The sequence below is a fragment of the Balaenoptera musculus genome, chromosome 4 (assembly GCF_009873245.2).
Source record: "Balaenoptera musculus isolate JJ_BM4_2016_0621 chromosome 4, mBalMus1.pri.v3, whole genome shotgun sequence".
NCBI lineage: Eukaryota > Metazoa > Chordata > Mammalia > Artiodactyla > Balaenopteridae > Balaenoptera > Balaenoptera musculus.
This window is the reverse complement of record NC_045788.1, coordinates 15,866,320-15,883,305: the sequence shown is the minus strand read 5'-3', so window position 1 is coordinate 15,883,305 and position 16,986 is coordinate 15,866,320. Positions and strand designations below refer to the sequence as shown.

Genomic DNA, 16,986 nt, shown 5'->3' with positions numbered 1-16,986 from the left:
AGAGCCCTACACCTCACCTGCTGGTCTCTAGTTGCACATTCCAGCGCCTCTGCTGGATCTAATTGCATGATGCTCTTGTGCCGGTGTCCTTCAGGGCAACCAAGTTCTAAGTTGTGCCTTTCTCTCTCCTTGCCCTCCTCCTCCTCAGCTCTCCATGGCTTCAAATGCCCCTGCACCTTGAGAGCTCCATCTCCCCTTTAAACCTCTCCTCAGAAATGCAGATAGCAAGATTTCCACCGTGTGTCCCCAGGCACCCACACTAACCCAGCCCCAGGCTCCACCCCCACCTCTCTCCTCCACTTGTGTTTTGAGCAAGAGAAGCCTTCCTGTCAAAGTCCTTCAGCCCCTTTACACACTTCGGCCCAACCTCACATTACCAGCCCAGCTGCCTAATGAGAAGCAAAACCAGTACACCAACCTGGATCGCTCTGAGTCTGGAATCCATGCTTCCACTACATACAATGCTACTGCGCTCAGAGGAAGTTCCTATAGTTACTTTATTTTCAACACGAATCATAAAATCTTTACTTTAATTAGTCTACAGCTATTCACATTTAAGTCAGCGTGAGAAAGTATCACTTTACGACAGAGAAAAAGTCTAGCAAAGTGGTTTATTTACAAGTTATTGCTGGAAAAAGTCCTTCAAACAAACCAGTGCAGTGAAAACACCTTAGAGCTAACATCAGTTTCTCAGACTCCTCATGGCAGCTTTATTAGTACATCTCATTTTTATGGTTTCTATATGTTCAGCCTTTCAAAGAGCCGCTACTTCAGGATGACAGTAACTCTCCGGTGTTTATTTTTATTTCCAAGTTTGTGATTTTTTAAGAGGCTACTTTAGGGCTGTGAATTGTTTCACTGTCTTTTCACTCTCTCTTTTTAGTTCTTCAATATGGGCATCCAGGCGCTCTAGAATGTGATGAGACCTCAGTTCCTCCTCTTCCAAAAATCTTGTGGCTATTGAACCAAGAGGAGACAGAGGCAAGGGACACTAGAAGAGAAATACATTTTGACATATATAAGTTGAATAGTATATTTCTAAGACACATTATTCATGATATTTTCTAACTAGCAATATTAAAAGGTGATTTTTTTAAAAATGCTTTCCTCTGAAAGCATTTGTATATCCTTCTATACCCCAGAAGAGAAATACTTAATGCCTATTATTTCAAACACACTTTTAAAATCTGAATGTTACTTTCGTTTTAAAGCATAGAAAATCTACCTATAATAAGTTAGATATCGGTTAAAATCAATACTTTCCTTCTTCCAAAATTTGAGTCCACAGTGCCTTACCTGAAACCACTGGTTTCAGAATTTAGATTTTAGAAAGGTCACATGTACCAAATTCAGTCAATCCTCATTTGCAGTAGTTATTTTCTATGAAAGTCATCTCAAACACTGAATTAGTGAATATTGAAACACTGCTCTTATGGGAAACACACACACACACACACACACACACACTTCACATAGACTATAATCCTAACTCCTAAAAACAACTCATCCAGCAGATTCTATTTTCTTTATTTTACAAAAGAGAAAACATGGTTGAGAGTGTTTAGTGACCTGCTCGAGGCCACCCCACTAAAGGGTGCCAGAGTTGGGGTTCAAACCCTGTTCAACGCCAGCATCCGAGCTTCTTGCACTGCACTGTGCTGCCCCCCAGGGGCTCCATCCTCTGGGTATCTCAACTCAGCACAAGAGCTGAAACAAGAGGGCAAAGTGCCACCTTGACTGACCTCAGCTGGAAACATCCAAGTCCAGTGACTCAAATTTTGTGCACCTCTGCACATGTTCACGAATGACTGTGCAAGTGCTCATGAGTACTGCTCAGGGGTTACAAACAGTTTAGTGAATAGACGAATTCACAAATACAGACTCATGAGGGGTCGGAGGTAACTCCCATAATCAAACACATTGATATTTCTGAAGTAAAATGCTAAGTGGGATCAATAAAGTCTATACATACTATCACATCAGTTCAGTTCAGGCCAGGTCAGGTTTCAGTGCCAAGTAAGTTTTGCTGACAAACTTAGGAAGAAAGTTAGTTGTCAGGACTTTTTTGGCTTTCAGAATTACATATATTACATGTATTTTGACAACTAAAAGAAAACCTTCCCATGGACTTGATGGCACATTAAAAAGTCAAAAATGTTGAACTGTCACAGGTACAGGACCACGGGAGGTTGATGGGAATGAATGGCCAGAGGCGAGTGCTTCCGCACAGAAGGTAAAAAAAAGATGGTGGAGTGGAGTCCTCAGAGCAGCTGCAGGAAGGAACAAGGGGCCAGTCCATGTGGAAAGGCAGCCTCTGTCACCAGGGCCACCACTGTGTGGCACCCAGTCCATGTCCTAGACACGTCAGATGCGACTCCTTCCCCCGCCTCTACCCACCTTTCCCTTTCCAACCGTTCCTTTTCTCCTTCCCCACTGTCTATGCCCCAGGATTATCTTGGCAGGCAGAGATATTGCTTGAACCAATCATCCCAATACAAAATTGACCCTCTCTGAAAAAGGCAGGCATGGAATTTCCCATTCAGGCTAAAAAGAAATGAATACCTATAACTTATGTTATATTTCATAAGATGCATTTTGAAAAGTAGTCGTGGCCGACAGTGTCTTCACAAGCAAAACCTTAAGACAGAAATAATTGAGGAGAACAAAGGCTGCTTAAGAGAGAGACCAGTAAGGGGTGGGGGGGCGGGAATACTGCTCTGCCTTAAAACAAAAAATAAAATCAAACTAAATAAACTTAATAAACTAGTAAGCTCAGCAAGTCTCCATACCGAAGATAGAAAGTCTTCCTGGTCATTTATACTTTCAGAGACAGTGTCAGAAAAATTGGTTTCATCTGTATCTAGCACTGAAGGCAGAGAGTGAGTTTTGCACAGAAAGTCAGAAGGCAGAGAGCCGGTGGAGCAGCGAGGGCTGATTTGATGACTCGGGGGGCTGAGGCCCCCGGACACAGGCTCTACGCTATCCGACGCTTGTCCTTGCCTGGAATGAAGACCTGCTTTGTAGTGCTCAGCCTTCATCCCGTCATGCTTGCGCTGGCCACTGGCTGGCCTGGATAGCGGATTAGAAAATAAAACAGATAAACGTTGTAGCAACTTTCCTCTTTTAAAACATCCTTGTTGTTGGAAGTTCACTTACAATCACAGGACCAGGCTAAGGAGAAGGCTCTAATTTACCAAATGAGCAGCCCGCTCCGACCAGATGTTCTTTCCGTCACTCCGGCCCCAATCCGCGATCCCCACCGCCAGGCCCCTGCTCCCCACACACTAACAATACAGCAAGGAAGATAAGCAAGCTGCCAGGGTGACCCCGTGTGGTTGGTGCTTAGGATAGAGGGAAGCACTGTGCAGAGAGAAGGCCCTTATCTTCATGTGGGGAAGAGGTGAGAGTCGGGGTGAGGGTGTCAGCAAAGGTAGGAAAATGTGTAAGCCGTACCGTACAAGCTGAAGCCAGGTGGTTTTTCACTGAATGCTGACTTCTTAGGTAACAGTCTATCATTAGTTGACCAAAAATACGAAAGAAGCTTTTTATAAAAAGCCAACTTCTACTTCTTATGGGGCAAGTGGGGCTGGAGAGGTGGGAGGCGGCATGAGGAGGCTCAGTGGAACAGGCTGCCATTTACACCTACATCCAGAAGCCTCGATGAAAGTGCTTAGAACCCCCGCACCTCTTAACCTAACAGTTTTACTTGTGCACGGTGTACTTTGGGATTAAACAGAGTCCTTTGACGAAGGTTTAATTTCTGTAAATTGGAAATTATTCTCAAAGAAATGAGAATTATATTATAAAGATACATATTTTAAATAAACTATGAAGAAATTTTACTTGAACTCCGTGTTCTTGAACTCAGGTACTCTGCTGTGTGTTGGTTTAAAGATCCTGTCATGGTTTTTTTTGCAAATCTGAGTAGAAATCTCCAGCTGAGCTTTGGTATCCATCAAATCTTTCTGTAGTTGTTGATTTTCAGACACTAATTTATTTAATGCCTCAATATAATTCTCCTGGAGGTCTGCTAGTGAAACCTCTTTTGCCTAATAAAAAAGAATACTAGAGTCACTTAATTTGTACAAGAATAACTTGTAATCTGTGATACTGCTGTTGGAAAATTACTTTCAGCTGTGACTAGTTAATCTATGGCTTTACTCAGGAAAAAGTGAAGATTTGGTTTTGGTCGCCTAAAAGAGAAACAACGTTCTGTTTCTTACGGTAAATAGGGGTAGAAAACGAGGAGCACAATGGGCTTCCCTGATGTGCCAAGGAATATCCAAGGAACTGGAGGAAGCCTGGAACTAGGATGGAAGAAAGCTACAGATGAGAATCAAAGACAGGGAAAAAGAAAGAAAAGAGCAGCCATGGATTCTTCCTCAAGAAAGAGAACGTTGAGCTTAGTGAAATAAGTCAGACAGAGAAATCCAGATACTGTATGTTACCGCTTAGATGTGGAATCTAAAAAATAAAACAAACAAATGAATATTCCAAACAGAAACAGACTCACAGACACAGAACAAACTAGTAGTTTACCAATGGGGAGAGGGGAGGGGGGAGGGACCAGATAGGGGTAGGGGTTTAAGAGGTACAAATGCATGTATATTTATAAATAAATAAGCCACAAGGATATATTGTACAGCACAGGGAATAAAGCCATTATTTTACAATAACTTTAAATGGGCTATAATCTATAAAAATACTGAATCATGTTGTACACTTTAATATAATATTGTAACTATACTATACAATTATACAACTACGCTTTACCTTAAAAAAAAAGCTACTGATTAAAAAAAAAAACAGGAAAGAGAAGGTTGAATAGCCCCAGAATACCTGCGGAAGAAAATCAAGAGACCTATTTCAAAGAAAGAAATTTGGACATAAGGTTCTGAAAAGGAATTCTGGCTGGCAGGGACAACTTTTAAATAAACAACTCTCTGGTCTTAAAGACTTTTACATAATGTTGGCACCTATTCTGGTATGTGAAATAAATTTGGACATGATAAGGCAGTATTCAAGGATAAGGTAGGTATGACTACTCTGATCTGGTCTGAATTCTGTGATTATTTATTGTTCTTCAATTCTAGGTGTTTCCTGGTAATATAGTACCTAAAAAAACAGAGGTCTGGACCATTTTCTTCTAATGACAAAATATTTTCATTAGCATTCTGAAAAATTACGGTTATCTTCTTTGGAATTTAATTTGATGTTTAGTTTGGTCTTTTCTATAAAGAACTTTCCGAAAATAAGCTGGTAAACAGTGGTTTGACAAACAGAATTTACCTAACAAAAAAATAAATCTTAAAATACAACCGTTTAACTATCTGTTCTAGCAGTGACAGTAAGTTACAAAATGCTAAAATCTCAAAAAAAAATTTGCAGGACATAGGAGTTAAGCTATAAACTACTGTCAATTTTTTTTACCATGGTAAATAATTTATCAGAGCTATTGCTTTTACTATTAAGATAATTACTTTTATTAAAAGTTATTTAGCTAAAATATTCATTTGTAAAAGTAATATCACCTTCCTACATGGTAAAATGCAAAATGGCACTTTCCAATAATTGTTCTTAATACGTACACCACGTTTACACTCTGTGTAACTTCAAAACCGGAGGAAGAATAAACTGCTAACAGGATTCTCACCAGCCAGAGTTTGATGTCTGATGTCATTAAATATACTTTTTAAAAGAAGATAATGTTTGCTTTTGCCAGGCAGGAATCTTTTAAATTTTTCTCAAATTTATTATTTTATTATCAACAATTACAGATAGGGACTTCCCTGGCGGTCCAGTGGTTAAGACTTCACCTTCCAATGCAGGGGGTGCGGGTTCGATCCCTGGTCGGGGAGCTAAGATCCCACATGCCTTGCGGCCAAGGGACCAAAATATAAAACAGAAGCAATATTGTAACAAATTCAATAGAGACTTTAAAAATGGTCCACATCAAAAAAAAAAAAAAAACAATTACAGATAAATGAATGTGGAAGGTAATATAGAAAGTGCATAGCAAGCATACACCTTGCTGTGTAAAGAAAGGACATTATCACCACTGTTAGATAGAGTAGATAGAGGTTTCAGGAGAAATTAAGCTGAACAGAGTCTCTGGTCATAGTCTGGCTTACACATCCCTGAGAGTTCCCAACTCTTAAATATGAATAGGTAATCACTGCATAAGATAAGATTCTGTCAATCAGCTATTGCCAAATCCTGAGCCTTCTGAAGATTCTGTGGTGCATATCAGATTGGTTCTTGGTTTTCTCCACCACTAGCTTAGTATTGGATTTAATCAGGGCATATAAAGTCATTTTCCTCCCTCCCTCCCTCCTTCCCTCCCGCCTTCCCCCTTCCTTCCTTCCTTCCTTCCTTCCTTCCTTCCTTCCATCTTCCCCCTTACAAAATGTTTAGCTGTTGTCTCCTCTCCCACTTTTTCCATCCTTGTAGGTTTGTGCTTTAAAAAAAAAAAAAATCCTTTCATTATAGTTTTAGAGGTATTTGGGGAGGGAGCAAGATTAGATGTGCACATTCATCTGCCACCTTAAATGATGGCATAATATTTCCTAGTATAGAAAGTCATGATTAACTGTCCCTCTATAGATTAACATTTAGTTTTTTTCAAAATTTTGGATATTGCAAACAACACTGAAATGACCATTTTTATGCCTTTGCTCGTATAGGATGGGTTCTTTGGGAATGCAAACTGATATGACCTTTCTGGAAAACAATGATGATCAAAATCAGAAAAGCACATGACTCAGGACTTTATAGGCTACATGCATTTACATACAGTTTAATGGATATTGCTAAATTGCCCTCTAGAATAGCTATGTCAATTCACTTTCTCATTAACAGAGCACTGAAGGGCCTGTTCCTCTATATCCCTGCCAACGCTGGCTATACTGGATTTAAAAAGTCACTGTCAAGCCAATAAACAAAAGAATATTTATTTCTTTTGTTTTGATTATTAAAGGGGTGTAACTGCTTTTCTTCATTACTGGATTTTTGCATTACTTCTATGAATTATCTATTTATGTCCTTTACCCATTTTTCTACTGGATTCTAAGCTTTTTATTATCTTTACAGGAAACCCTTATATATTAATATTTTATATTAACCTTTTATCTCTTAATAGATTGTTTTCCTCTAGTCTATTAGTCTTTTTTAATGGGGTCTTTTGTCATCCAGAAATTTTATATTTTTATGTTGTAAAATTCCTTATGTTGCAAAATTCTTTATGGTTTTGTGATGCTAAGAGAGTCTCACCCTCTCAAAAGATTATAAAAATGGTCCCCCGTATTTTCTTTTAGCTGAAGTAACATATTCATGTAGTTTTTTGCATGTTCTCCCACCCCAGCCTCCATAATCCATGAGTGTGGAACTAAAACTACTTAGGAGCAAATAGGGGCATTGTGTGACCATGAATCTTTGGAGGCACACACTCTCTGGAAATACAGAAAAAAAGAATTTCTACAATCTCTGGGCATCTCACCTACATCAAGAAAAGATGGGTCAGACCAGATGGGTCATTTTGAAAATTATAAAGATTTTATAACAAAATAGTTCAAAGAGCATCCACACAGTTTATAACTCACTGTTAGCTGATCATGTTCTCTGGTTTCACAGCAGTTTGTTTACATTTCTTATCCTCCCTACTAGATTACCCTCAATCTTGTAAAGGTAAGAATCTTGTCTTAATTCATCTTTGTGTCCATTACATTGTCTACTAAAATACTTTGAACATAAAAGATTCTAGAATATTTGATGAAATGAACTATATCTTGTAAAAATATAATTAAAACCAAACTATTTAAAAGATCCTATACTTCATAATGAAAAGATATTGTGAACACAATAATTTCAGTAATAATAATAACAGCATCAAACATTTATTTTGTACTTACTAAATGCCAGACACTATGCTAAGCCCTTTACATACATTTGCCCTATTAAGAACACATTGTGTATTTTATCACATACATAATATTTTTTTAAATCTTCCAATTGCTGGAGTGGAGAGTCATATTGTGCTCACTCCCATCACTGTCTTGACTTTTTTTCATTTGAGAAAGTTTTTGCAGAAGGATCGTTTCATAGTTTGATCTTAACTTTCTCTTTACAATATCAGTATTTACAAAGTGGTTTCTTTAAAGGCTTGGATAGTAGAAAAACTTAAGTTTCTATTTATGTACCTCATGTAAACCCAATTCCAATTTCATCACCATTTCAGAAAGACGATGATTTTCTAACTTGAGTGACTCCAACTGAGCCAAAATCTCCTGAGAAGGGAAAAGCAAAAAACAAATAAATGTAACAAATAAATCAAACGCATCTTATAAAATTTTTCCACATGTAATTTTCATTAGGCAAGGTCACATTCTTCATCCATATATACAAATACTTTCTGAAAGGTTGTTGAAAAGGTGTTTCAACATGACTTCATATGCATGCAATTAGAATACTATTCTAAGAAGATGAATCAGGCACTGGTAACCGCCAGCACTCCTCTTACTGGCCTCCACCTCCAGCATCATGTGGACTGCACTCCTTTCACAAGGTAGTAAAACTTATTTTCAGTCCTCATTCTCCTTAGCTTTTCTGCTTAGCCATTCCTACTTGAAAAGATTCCTTCCTTCCCTGCCTTCCTGCTTCCTTTGTGAAAACTACCTGGTTTCCTTCCTTATTGCTACTTTTCTTTTTAGCTCCATTCCAACACCTTTTTACCCTAAATGAGTAGATTCCTAAGTTTGGTGCAAGTCTCTCCTCTTCATACTCTATGCCTTCTCATTATAATATCAAAGTCTCTCAGGGTTTCCAGTGCCAACTTCATGCAAAGATTTCCGCAGCTAAATGTCTTACCTTGATTTTAATCTTGAACTCCAGGCCTTCTGTGGAATTGACTACTAGATATTTCCATATGGAAGTCCAGCCTTTATCTCAAACCAGTGTCCCATGTGCCAGCTTGCCTATTTTGTGTACACTTTATACAAAATCATTATCCTCCTCAAACCTGCTCCCTATCTTTTCTGTATTTCACTAAAGAGCATCACTTTCTATTAAGTTGCCCAAGCCAGAATCCTGAGTGACATCTTTTCCTAACGCTGTCTAACTCATTCTCCCGGTCCAATCAAATACAAAGCCCAGTCGATTTTCTCCAGGATGCATCCATTTCCCTCTGCCTCCCTGGCGCAGTGCTCGGGCCACCATCTCGCTGCTGTGACAGCATCCGAGTGGTCTCTTTGCCTCCTCACTTATTCTCCACACGACAACCACAGAGACCTTTTACTCCTGCACAGGGTGGGCAGGCCCTTCAGGAGCAGGTCACTGCTTTCCAGTCTCATCCCTGGCCACTCGCCCCATCTGAACTCTGGTCTGTCACAGCGAACGTGGCACAGCCTCACTACACACCCTACACACCACAGAGAGGGTCTCTTCACTTGCCTCATCTACTCTCACCTCCCACCAGTCTCCACTAGACTGCTTGTTAACCAGCCTACCCTTAGCCTGAAGAAGAGGGCTAATAAAAATTTACCGAATTAACTACTATGGAAATTATACCTTTAATAAGTTGAATCTTCAAAAACAAACTTCACGGGCTTCCCTGGTGGCACAGTGGTTGGGAATCCACCTGCCAATGCAGGGGACATGGGTTCAAGCCCTGGTCCGAGAGGATCCCACATGCTGCAGAGCAACTAAGCCCGTGCGCCACAGCTACTGAGCCTGAGCTCTAGAGCCCACAAGCCACAACTACCGAGCCCACATGCCACAACTACTGAAGCCCACACGCCTAGAGCCTGTGCTCTGCAACAAGAGAAGCCACTGCAATGAGAAGCCCATGCACCACAACGAAGAGTAGTCCCTGCTCACCACAAAAAAAAAAAAAAAAAAAAGAAAGCCTGCACGCAGCAACAAAGACCCAACGCAGCCAAAAATAAATAAATAAATAAATATAAAAATCAAAAAACAAAAACAAACTTCAAATAAAGAGAATTTTTGTTCGTTTCACCTTGTGCTCTACTGCTTTTTCTTCTGCTTTTTGTATCTCTGCTTTGAGTTGCTTCTCCATGTCAGAGGAAGAACTTTTGGTGGAAGCAATAGTGATATCTCGCTGATGTAACTCTCGAGTTAGCTGGGAGATCTCCACCTTCATTCCGTCTAGTACAGAACTGTAACTCTGTTCAGCCTGCAAAATCTGTTCTTTCAACTACAAAGAAATAGAAGGCATTAAAAATTAAGAGAAGACATGTTAGATAGAAAAATATAATAATAAAGTAATTTTTACCTTACCTCAAGACATGAATTTTTCCCTGATTAAATCTGCAGAAAATTAGCAATTTACCAAGCTGCGTATCTGTACTGAAGGTCAGGTGGTTATACCCACAATTACCTATTAGATCTCAAAACAGGGAGAGATGCCTTACTCAAATGCTGAGAACCAGTATCAAAGTCGAAGCCACATTGTTTAGAGGACAGCACCTGTGACCTTCATTCTTTTTCTAGTTGCAAATCTAAAAATTTTGCTTATATAGTTTCCTGGTCCACAGAAGACAACAGAAAGGCAAGAGGAAGAAAGGGGCTAGACGTAATCTCAAAGAAGTAATAAAAAAATATGAGTCAACAAACAGGACAGCCAGGGCCCACTAACATAGAGACAAACTCTGCACACTTCAAATGTCAATGAGGATATAACTACCAACAGCACAGAAGAGAATACACATCCATCACCACCTTTGGTCACTAAGAAAATATTAAATGCCAGCTCATATAATATGTTCATATGCTTGTGCAAGCAAGAAGGTGCGTAGCTTCTAGAAAACTTTTCATCAAGGCACATTTAAAATAACGTTGTAGGGCTTCCCTGGTGGCGCAGTGGTTGGGAGTCTGCCTGCCAGTGCAGGGGACACGGGTTCGAGCCCTGCTCTGGGAAGATCCCGCGTGCCGCGGAGCAGCTGGGCCCGTGGGCCACAGCTGCTGAGCCTGTGCGTCTGGAGCCTGTGCTCCGCAGCAGGAGGGGCCGCGATAGTGGAGGGCCCGCGCACCGCGATGGGGGGTGGCCCCCGCTCGCTGCAGCTGGAGGAAGCCCTCGCACAGAAACGAAGACCCAACACAGCCAAAAATAAATAAATAAATAAAGGAATTATATAAAATAACGTTGTAGAGTTCAAAGGGGCAGGCTTCAACTATCTTGAAAATACTTACACGGCATCCCTGGGGATGACACAGAAAGACACTCTCCTAAGCACCTTCCATGTACTCTCTACTCGTGAGCATCAAATGGCCTCTGGATTACACTTTTCTCTCATTAAAAATAATTCCTGTAACCTCCCAACCCACAGCTCAGTCCATAAAAACAAAGGACTTTGTGATCCCAGGCATGCGGACCTTTACCTTCTTAATCTCGGCCCTGTACTCATTGTTATGCACTTCCATCTTCTTCAATTCTTCATATTTTTCCATTAGCTCTTGGCTCAGCTGTTTACAAGTTGTACTCACAGATTCCAAGCTGTATGACAAAATTAAGGTCACATATTTAAAATAAAACAAAACCCTGAAACCCACAAATTGAGTTACCTAACCTACCTTCTTGATGTCCAAGAAATACCCTTAAACATCACCTCCCACCCCAAAATAAAACTCATTTCCGATTTCCTTATCACTGGAGGCAGCTAAATTCAATTCACACTTCTGGAGATACTTTTGAGTTCTGTGTTTACCTATATTCTTTCTCTCTGCTTAGAATATTACTGGTTACAAAATTCTAAAGATTATAGCAACTTAGGTAGTTTTTTTCTCTCTAGTTGTACAGGAGCTGCATCATAATCTCAGTCTTCACCAACTTAATTACAATCCCATCCTACACACAGCTGCCAAAATAATCTTCTTCAAAGAGTTTCCCACTTGTCACCCTTACTTAAGAATCAATCACTCATCAGATACAAGAACCTCAGGGGCACCATACCTCTCTTATCTCACAGCTCATATCTACTAATAAAGTCTTTTTGCCGCTAAATTGCTAGGCTTTACTGTCTGCCATGTGCCATTTGCTAAGCCTGACTTCCTGTCTCTTCACACACCATCCCCTTGACCACACAGCACCTTCCCCTCCTACCAGGCAATGGATAGTAAACACCCTTTCAAGAATCAGATCAACATTTACCTGGATAGAGCCACACTGACCCTCATTCCTTAATCACCTTGAAAACAGTCTATTTTCAATTGTTAGAGCTTGAATGTAGACATTTTCTAGAATTTTCACTTTAAATTGCTCTTAGGTCCTTTAATGTGCATATTATGTTTCTCGAACTACAAATTCTATGATTAAAATAATGTCTTTTACTTCTTACCTCCCTCTAACCTTGCCCACCATACCCTTATGCCCTGCATCATTTGGTTCCAGACTGTCCAATACAGGCTTAATAACTATCTAGGTTGTTTCACCCACACAGCCAACTTACCAGATAAGCTACCGTTCAAAAATAACATCTCTACAATACAACAACACAAAAACAGTCACTTAAATTCCTCCAGTTCCTGTTTCAGGGAATATTCTGTTCAAACTGAACACACAAATAAGCTGTCTAAAAGGGTTCATTTTTCTACTTGCCTTTTGACACAGAAAAATAATTTTGGAAGTCTTTGTTTTATTACTGAACACTGGTATTTGTATCCATTTATTCCAACTTTACTTATTTCTAAAAATCCTAGAATGCTTATTTATTTGGTACTTAGAATGTGACTACAGTGTGTCAAACACTGAGGTAGAGAGAGAAGAAAATCAGATAATCTTGTCCTATCTACAGACGGGAAAATCGAGGCCTAAAGAGACTAAAGTGTCCCAGGTCACAATGCAAGAGGCAGTGTGTCAGAAACAAGAGGCAAGTCTTCAGAGCCTGCTAAAAGCACAGCAAAACATGTAAAAGATCACTAAAAAGTCAATCAATGGAAAATCAGGATAAAAAATGTAAATATTAGTTCTAATGTCAATAAGAATCCTAAGCTTTTATTTTATTCAATCTAAAGTATGCAAATATACCTCAGTAATGACAACTAAGAATATCTTAAGTATTCCAAGGTGAGAAAGAAATAAAGCAAAAACTCTGTGTGTGTATGCATGTATATTTAATATGTAAAGAAAATATTTAGTGGTTTGCAAAAACAGAAATAAAAGATATATTACTTAAAGATAGGACAAAAAATTTATTACTGTACTTAAAAGGGTAAAATGGCAATTTTTTGGTTATCTGTTTGCCTAAAGGCTAACAATTTATTGTATTTTTATCTTCTACACGCAGAAAATACTACTGTACAAATGACCATGATTTACGTTTAAAACAAAATATCAAACTCTTCCCGATCAGAAAGTTTAGCAGGATGATAAAAAAAGTTCACAGTATGGTGATACAAGTGAGCTGGGCATGGTATAGCGTAAGTCAGGATTCAATCAACACACTAGGAAATATCAACAGCATTTCAGCACAGAAGGAAGGAGCACCACGTGTCCAGGGAGATCTCCCCAAGAGCAGCTCCAGTGACGTGGCTCGTAGAGGGGAAAGGCTGCCTAACTGAAGGCCTTCTGCACAGGAGAAATGTGAAGATGTACAGTCAATAGAGACACCTCTTTTGAAGAACTTGATTTTAAAGGACAGCAGAGAAATACAGAAGTAACTTGACAGGGATATAGAATTAAAGGAGGATTTTCATTTTTTTCCCAAGATGAGGAATATTAAAACATATTTTATACTAGTAGAAATGATTTAGCAGATATTAAAAACTTGATGATGTAAAAGAGAAAAGGAGAAGCTGCAGAATCAGTACGTAAGTGGAGTCTTTGGAGCACAGACGTCATCCACTGATTCATTCACTCTAACAGATTAAGGACACAGATTGCAGGCTGACTGGTAGGTTTGGTGGTAAGAATATTAGGAAGTTCTCCTTTAACTGAGATTTACAATTCTCCTTTAACCTCAATGAAATAAGAAGTTAGGCCATTTGTGAATGATAGAGAAAAAAACATATTTTCACTTGTTATATTAGCTTACCTTATCAATACATGATTGAAAATAGTTTCTAACAATTTGAATGTTTCTGAAATGTATGTAATTACCTACCTGCCTTCCAGACGAGTCACTTCTGCCTGCAGAAGTTCTTCACTAGTGTGGGTAAAATCCAGTCGGGAGAGCACATTCTCTAAGTCTCCCTGCCCTTGAGAGGCATACCTCCTTTCTGCCTCAGACTCCTCCAGTGACCTATGGGAAGACACAGGAGGACTGTTAAAGGCCTTGTATCTCTGCAAACAAAAACAACACACAGCCAGTTCATATTTCCCAACTCTTTTTGGTAATGAAACTCTTCAGAACTCTTCAATTTGTTTCCTGATTTACAAAAAAACAAAACAAAACAAAAAACTGGGAGAGTAAAGAGGCAGAGATGATGCTTCTAAAAAAGTCAGCAACAGTTTACTCCTTTCTCAACTGGGATTTGGCCTGTTTTTCAAGGGAAAAAGACAAAATGACAAAAATCACCTTGTTGACACTTGATACCTTGAGTCAAAGAAACTGAAAAGTTATAGACAAAAACAGAAATGTGCACCAGACTTAAATTACAAACTTCAGAGCAACAATTCATACATAAAAACAAAATTAACTTTAGGATTTTTTTAAAGGGCTATCTCAATAGCTGGCTTATTGATGGTATTGATGATAAGCAGCTACTAAACATGACCTGTTCTACCAAGGAAGGGAGGCCTCCCAGGAGACGTAGACTATAATTCCTTTCACGTTTGCAGTTTTGGCAAGGGTATGGATTGACAAAAGGGTTCCTAACTTTCTAAACATCAGAGTCTCTTGGTTAGGGGACCCAAACTGCAGGCAGAAAAAACTAATCATACAATATTTTCTAAAGCTAAAAAAATTTAACTCAGAAATTAAAACTGAATAAGAAAACCTATAATATGATCAAACACAAAATTATGAATATGCAATATTAAAACTGGTGCTTAATGCTAAACCACCCCGTGGCTAAGATTAATAATATTTAAGATTAAATATACCTTATGGTCTCTACTGTGTGTTGAGTGTCAGTTGCCTTTAATTTTGCTTGTAGCTTCTCCTTTTGTATTCTTGTCTCATGCATGAAATTTTCTTGAGTCTGAAGAGCTGCCTTCAATTCTCTCTTTTCTTCTTGCAGAACCTGCAAAAATACTCAGAAAAAAAGTCAGATGTTATTAAATTTTTCTATTTCATGAGAAAAGGTAGCCAGGGAGTCAAACTGTAAGTTATATAACAGGCACCACATTAATAAGGCCTGTTATTAATATCAATATCTATTGGCTACAGAGTAGGGAAGAAATCATAGATCTTGGAACCTAGTTCCAAGTTCATTAGTCTCTCTTAAAACACACATACACACATTTCCTCAGTTACAGTATATTACAATTTAAAAACATACCTCTAACAGTTTTTCAGATTCCCTCAATTTTTCTTCTTTTTGCTGCTGGTCTTGCATAATAGTCATATTGGTTCCAACCAAGTCATTGACCCTCATGGTGAGGCGCTCTATTTCCAACTCATTGGCACAGATGGTGTCATTGGCCCGCTCCAGCTTACTGCTCAGGTGCTGAATTTCTGACTGGCTGGACAGCTCCACAGACTCTAATTTTTGTTTCCGATTGGCAAGCTGAGCCTAGAAACACACAAATTACCAACTGGTAAAAGTGAAAAGGTAAAAGAATAATCAATGAATAAGGAAAACTAAAATGAAACTGAGTTTTACTTCCATAAAAACATATAGCATTCGCTCATTAAAAATATATAATCCATTTATGATTTTAAAAATTTCCATGATAAAAACTAGGAATAGAGGGGAACTTTCTCAACTTGATAAAGACTATCTAAAGAAACCTTACAGCTAACATTATACTTAAAGGGGGGAAACTTGATACTTTCCCACTAAGATCAGGTACAAGGCAAGGATGTCTCCTCATACCACTCCTTTTCAATGTCACACTGGATATCCTTGTTAATGCAATAAGGCAAGAAAAGGAAATAAAAGGTATACAGATCAGGAAAGAAGTCATAAAACTGTCTTTGTCCACAGATAACATGATCATCTATGTAGAAAATCTGAAAGAATTGACCAAAAAAAAAAAAAAATCTCCTGGAGTTAGTAAGCAATTATAGCAAGGTTGCAGGATATAAGGTTAATATATAAAAGTCAATCACTTTCCTATATGTCAACAATGAACATGTGGAATTTAAATTAAAAACACAATACTATTTATAGTAACACCTAAAGAAATTACTTAAGTATAAATCTAACAAAATATGTACAAGATCTATATGAGAAAAACTACAAAACTCTGATGAATGAAATTAAAAAACTAAATAAATGAAGAGATATTCCATGTTCATGGAAAGGAAGAATCAATACTGTTAAGATGTCAGTTCTTCCCAATATTATCTATGAATTCAACACAATCCCAATCAAAACATCAGCAAGTTATTTTATGGATATCAACAAACTAAAGTTTATATGCAGAGGCAAAGACTAAGAATAGCCAATACAATATCAAAAGAGAAGAACAAAGATGGATGACTGATGTTACCTAACTTCAAGGTTTACTATAAAGCTACAGTAATCAAGACAGTGTAGTACTGGCAAAAGAACAGACAAATAGATTAATGGAACAGAATATAGAGTTCAGAAATAGACCTTTATAAATATAGGCAACTGATCTTTGATAAAAGAGCAAAGGTGATACAATGGAGCAAAGACAGTCTCTTCAACAAATGGTGCTGGAATAACTGGACGTCCACATGCAAAAAAATGAATCCAGACAAAGGCCTTACACTCTCCACAAAAATTAACTAAAATGGATCACAGACCTAAATGTAAAATGAAAACTATAAAACTTTTAGAAGATAGCATAGGAGACAACATAGATGACTTTGGGTACAGTAGGAGATAGAGGACCTACTGAGGTAG

At 38.5% G+C, this 16,986-nt stretch overlaps 1 protein-coding gene across 13 annotated transcripts in view; it reads right to left on the bottom strand.

Annotated features, from left to right (window-relative positions):
- Positions 1 to 496: 496 nt before the first annotated feature.
- The window catches only part of CEP63 (centrosomal protein 63), an 81,972-nt gene continuing 65,482 nt past the window's right edge, over positions 497 to 16,986 (bottom strand). For 7 of the 13 annotated variants that reach the window (XM_036850286.1, XM_036850284.1, XM_036850282.1 and 4 more), the window contains 9 exons: positions 15,451 to 15,684; positions 15,053 to 15,192; positions 14,112 to 14,249; positions 11,392 to 11,506; positions 10,010 to 10,207; positions 8,196 to 8,282; positions 3,844 to 4,049; positions 2,790 to 3,069; positions 598 to 991 (listed from right to left, as the gene is read on the bottom strand). In XM_036850286.1, the coding sequence (XP_036706181.1) occupies positions 833 to 991; positions 2,790 to 3,069; positions 3,844 to 4,049; positions 8,196 to 8,282; positions 10,010 to 10,207; positions 11,392 to 11,506; positions 14,112 to 14,249; positions 15,053 to 15,192; positions 15,451 to 15,684 (1,557 nt within the window). In that variant the 3' untranslated portion in view covers positions 598 to 832. Of the gene's footprint in view, positions 992 to 2,789; positions 3,070 to 3,843; positions 4,050 to 8,195; positions 8,283 to 10,009; positions 10,208 to 11,391; positions 11,507 to 14,111; positions 14,250 to 15,052; positions 15,193 to 15,450; positions 15,685 to 16,986 lie in introns of those variants that run through there. The other 6 variants (XM_036850295.1, XM_036850292.1, XM_036850288.1 and 3 more) reach the window with 5 other exon arrangements.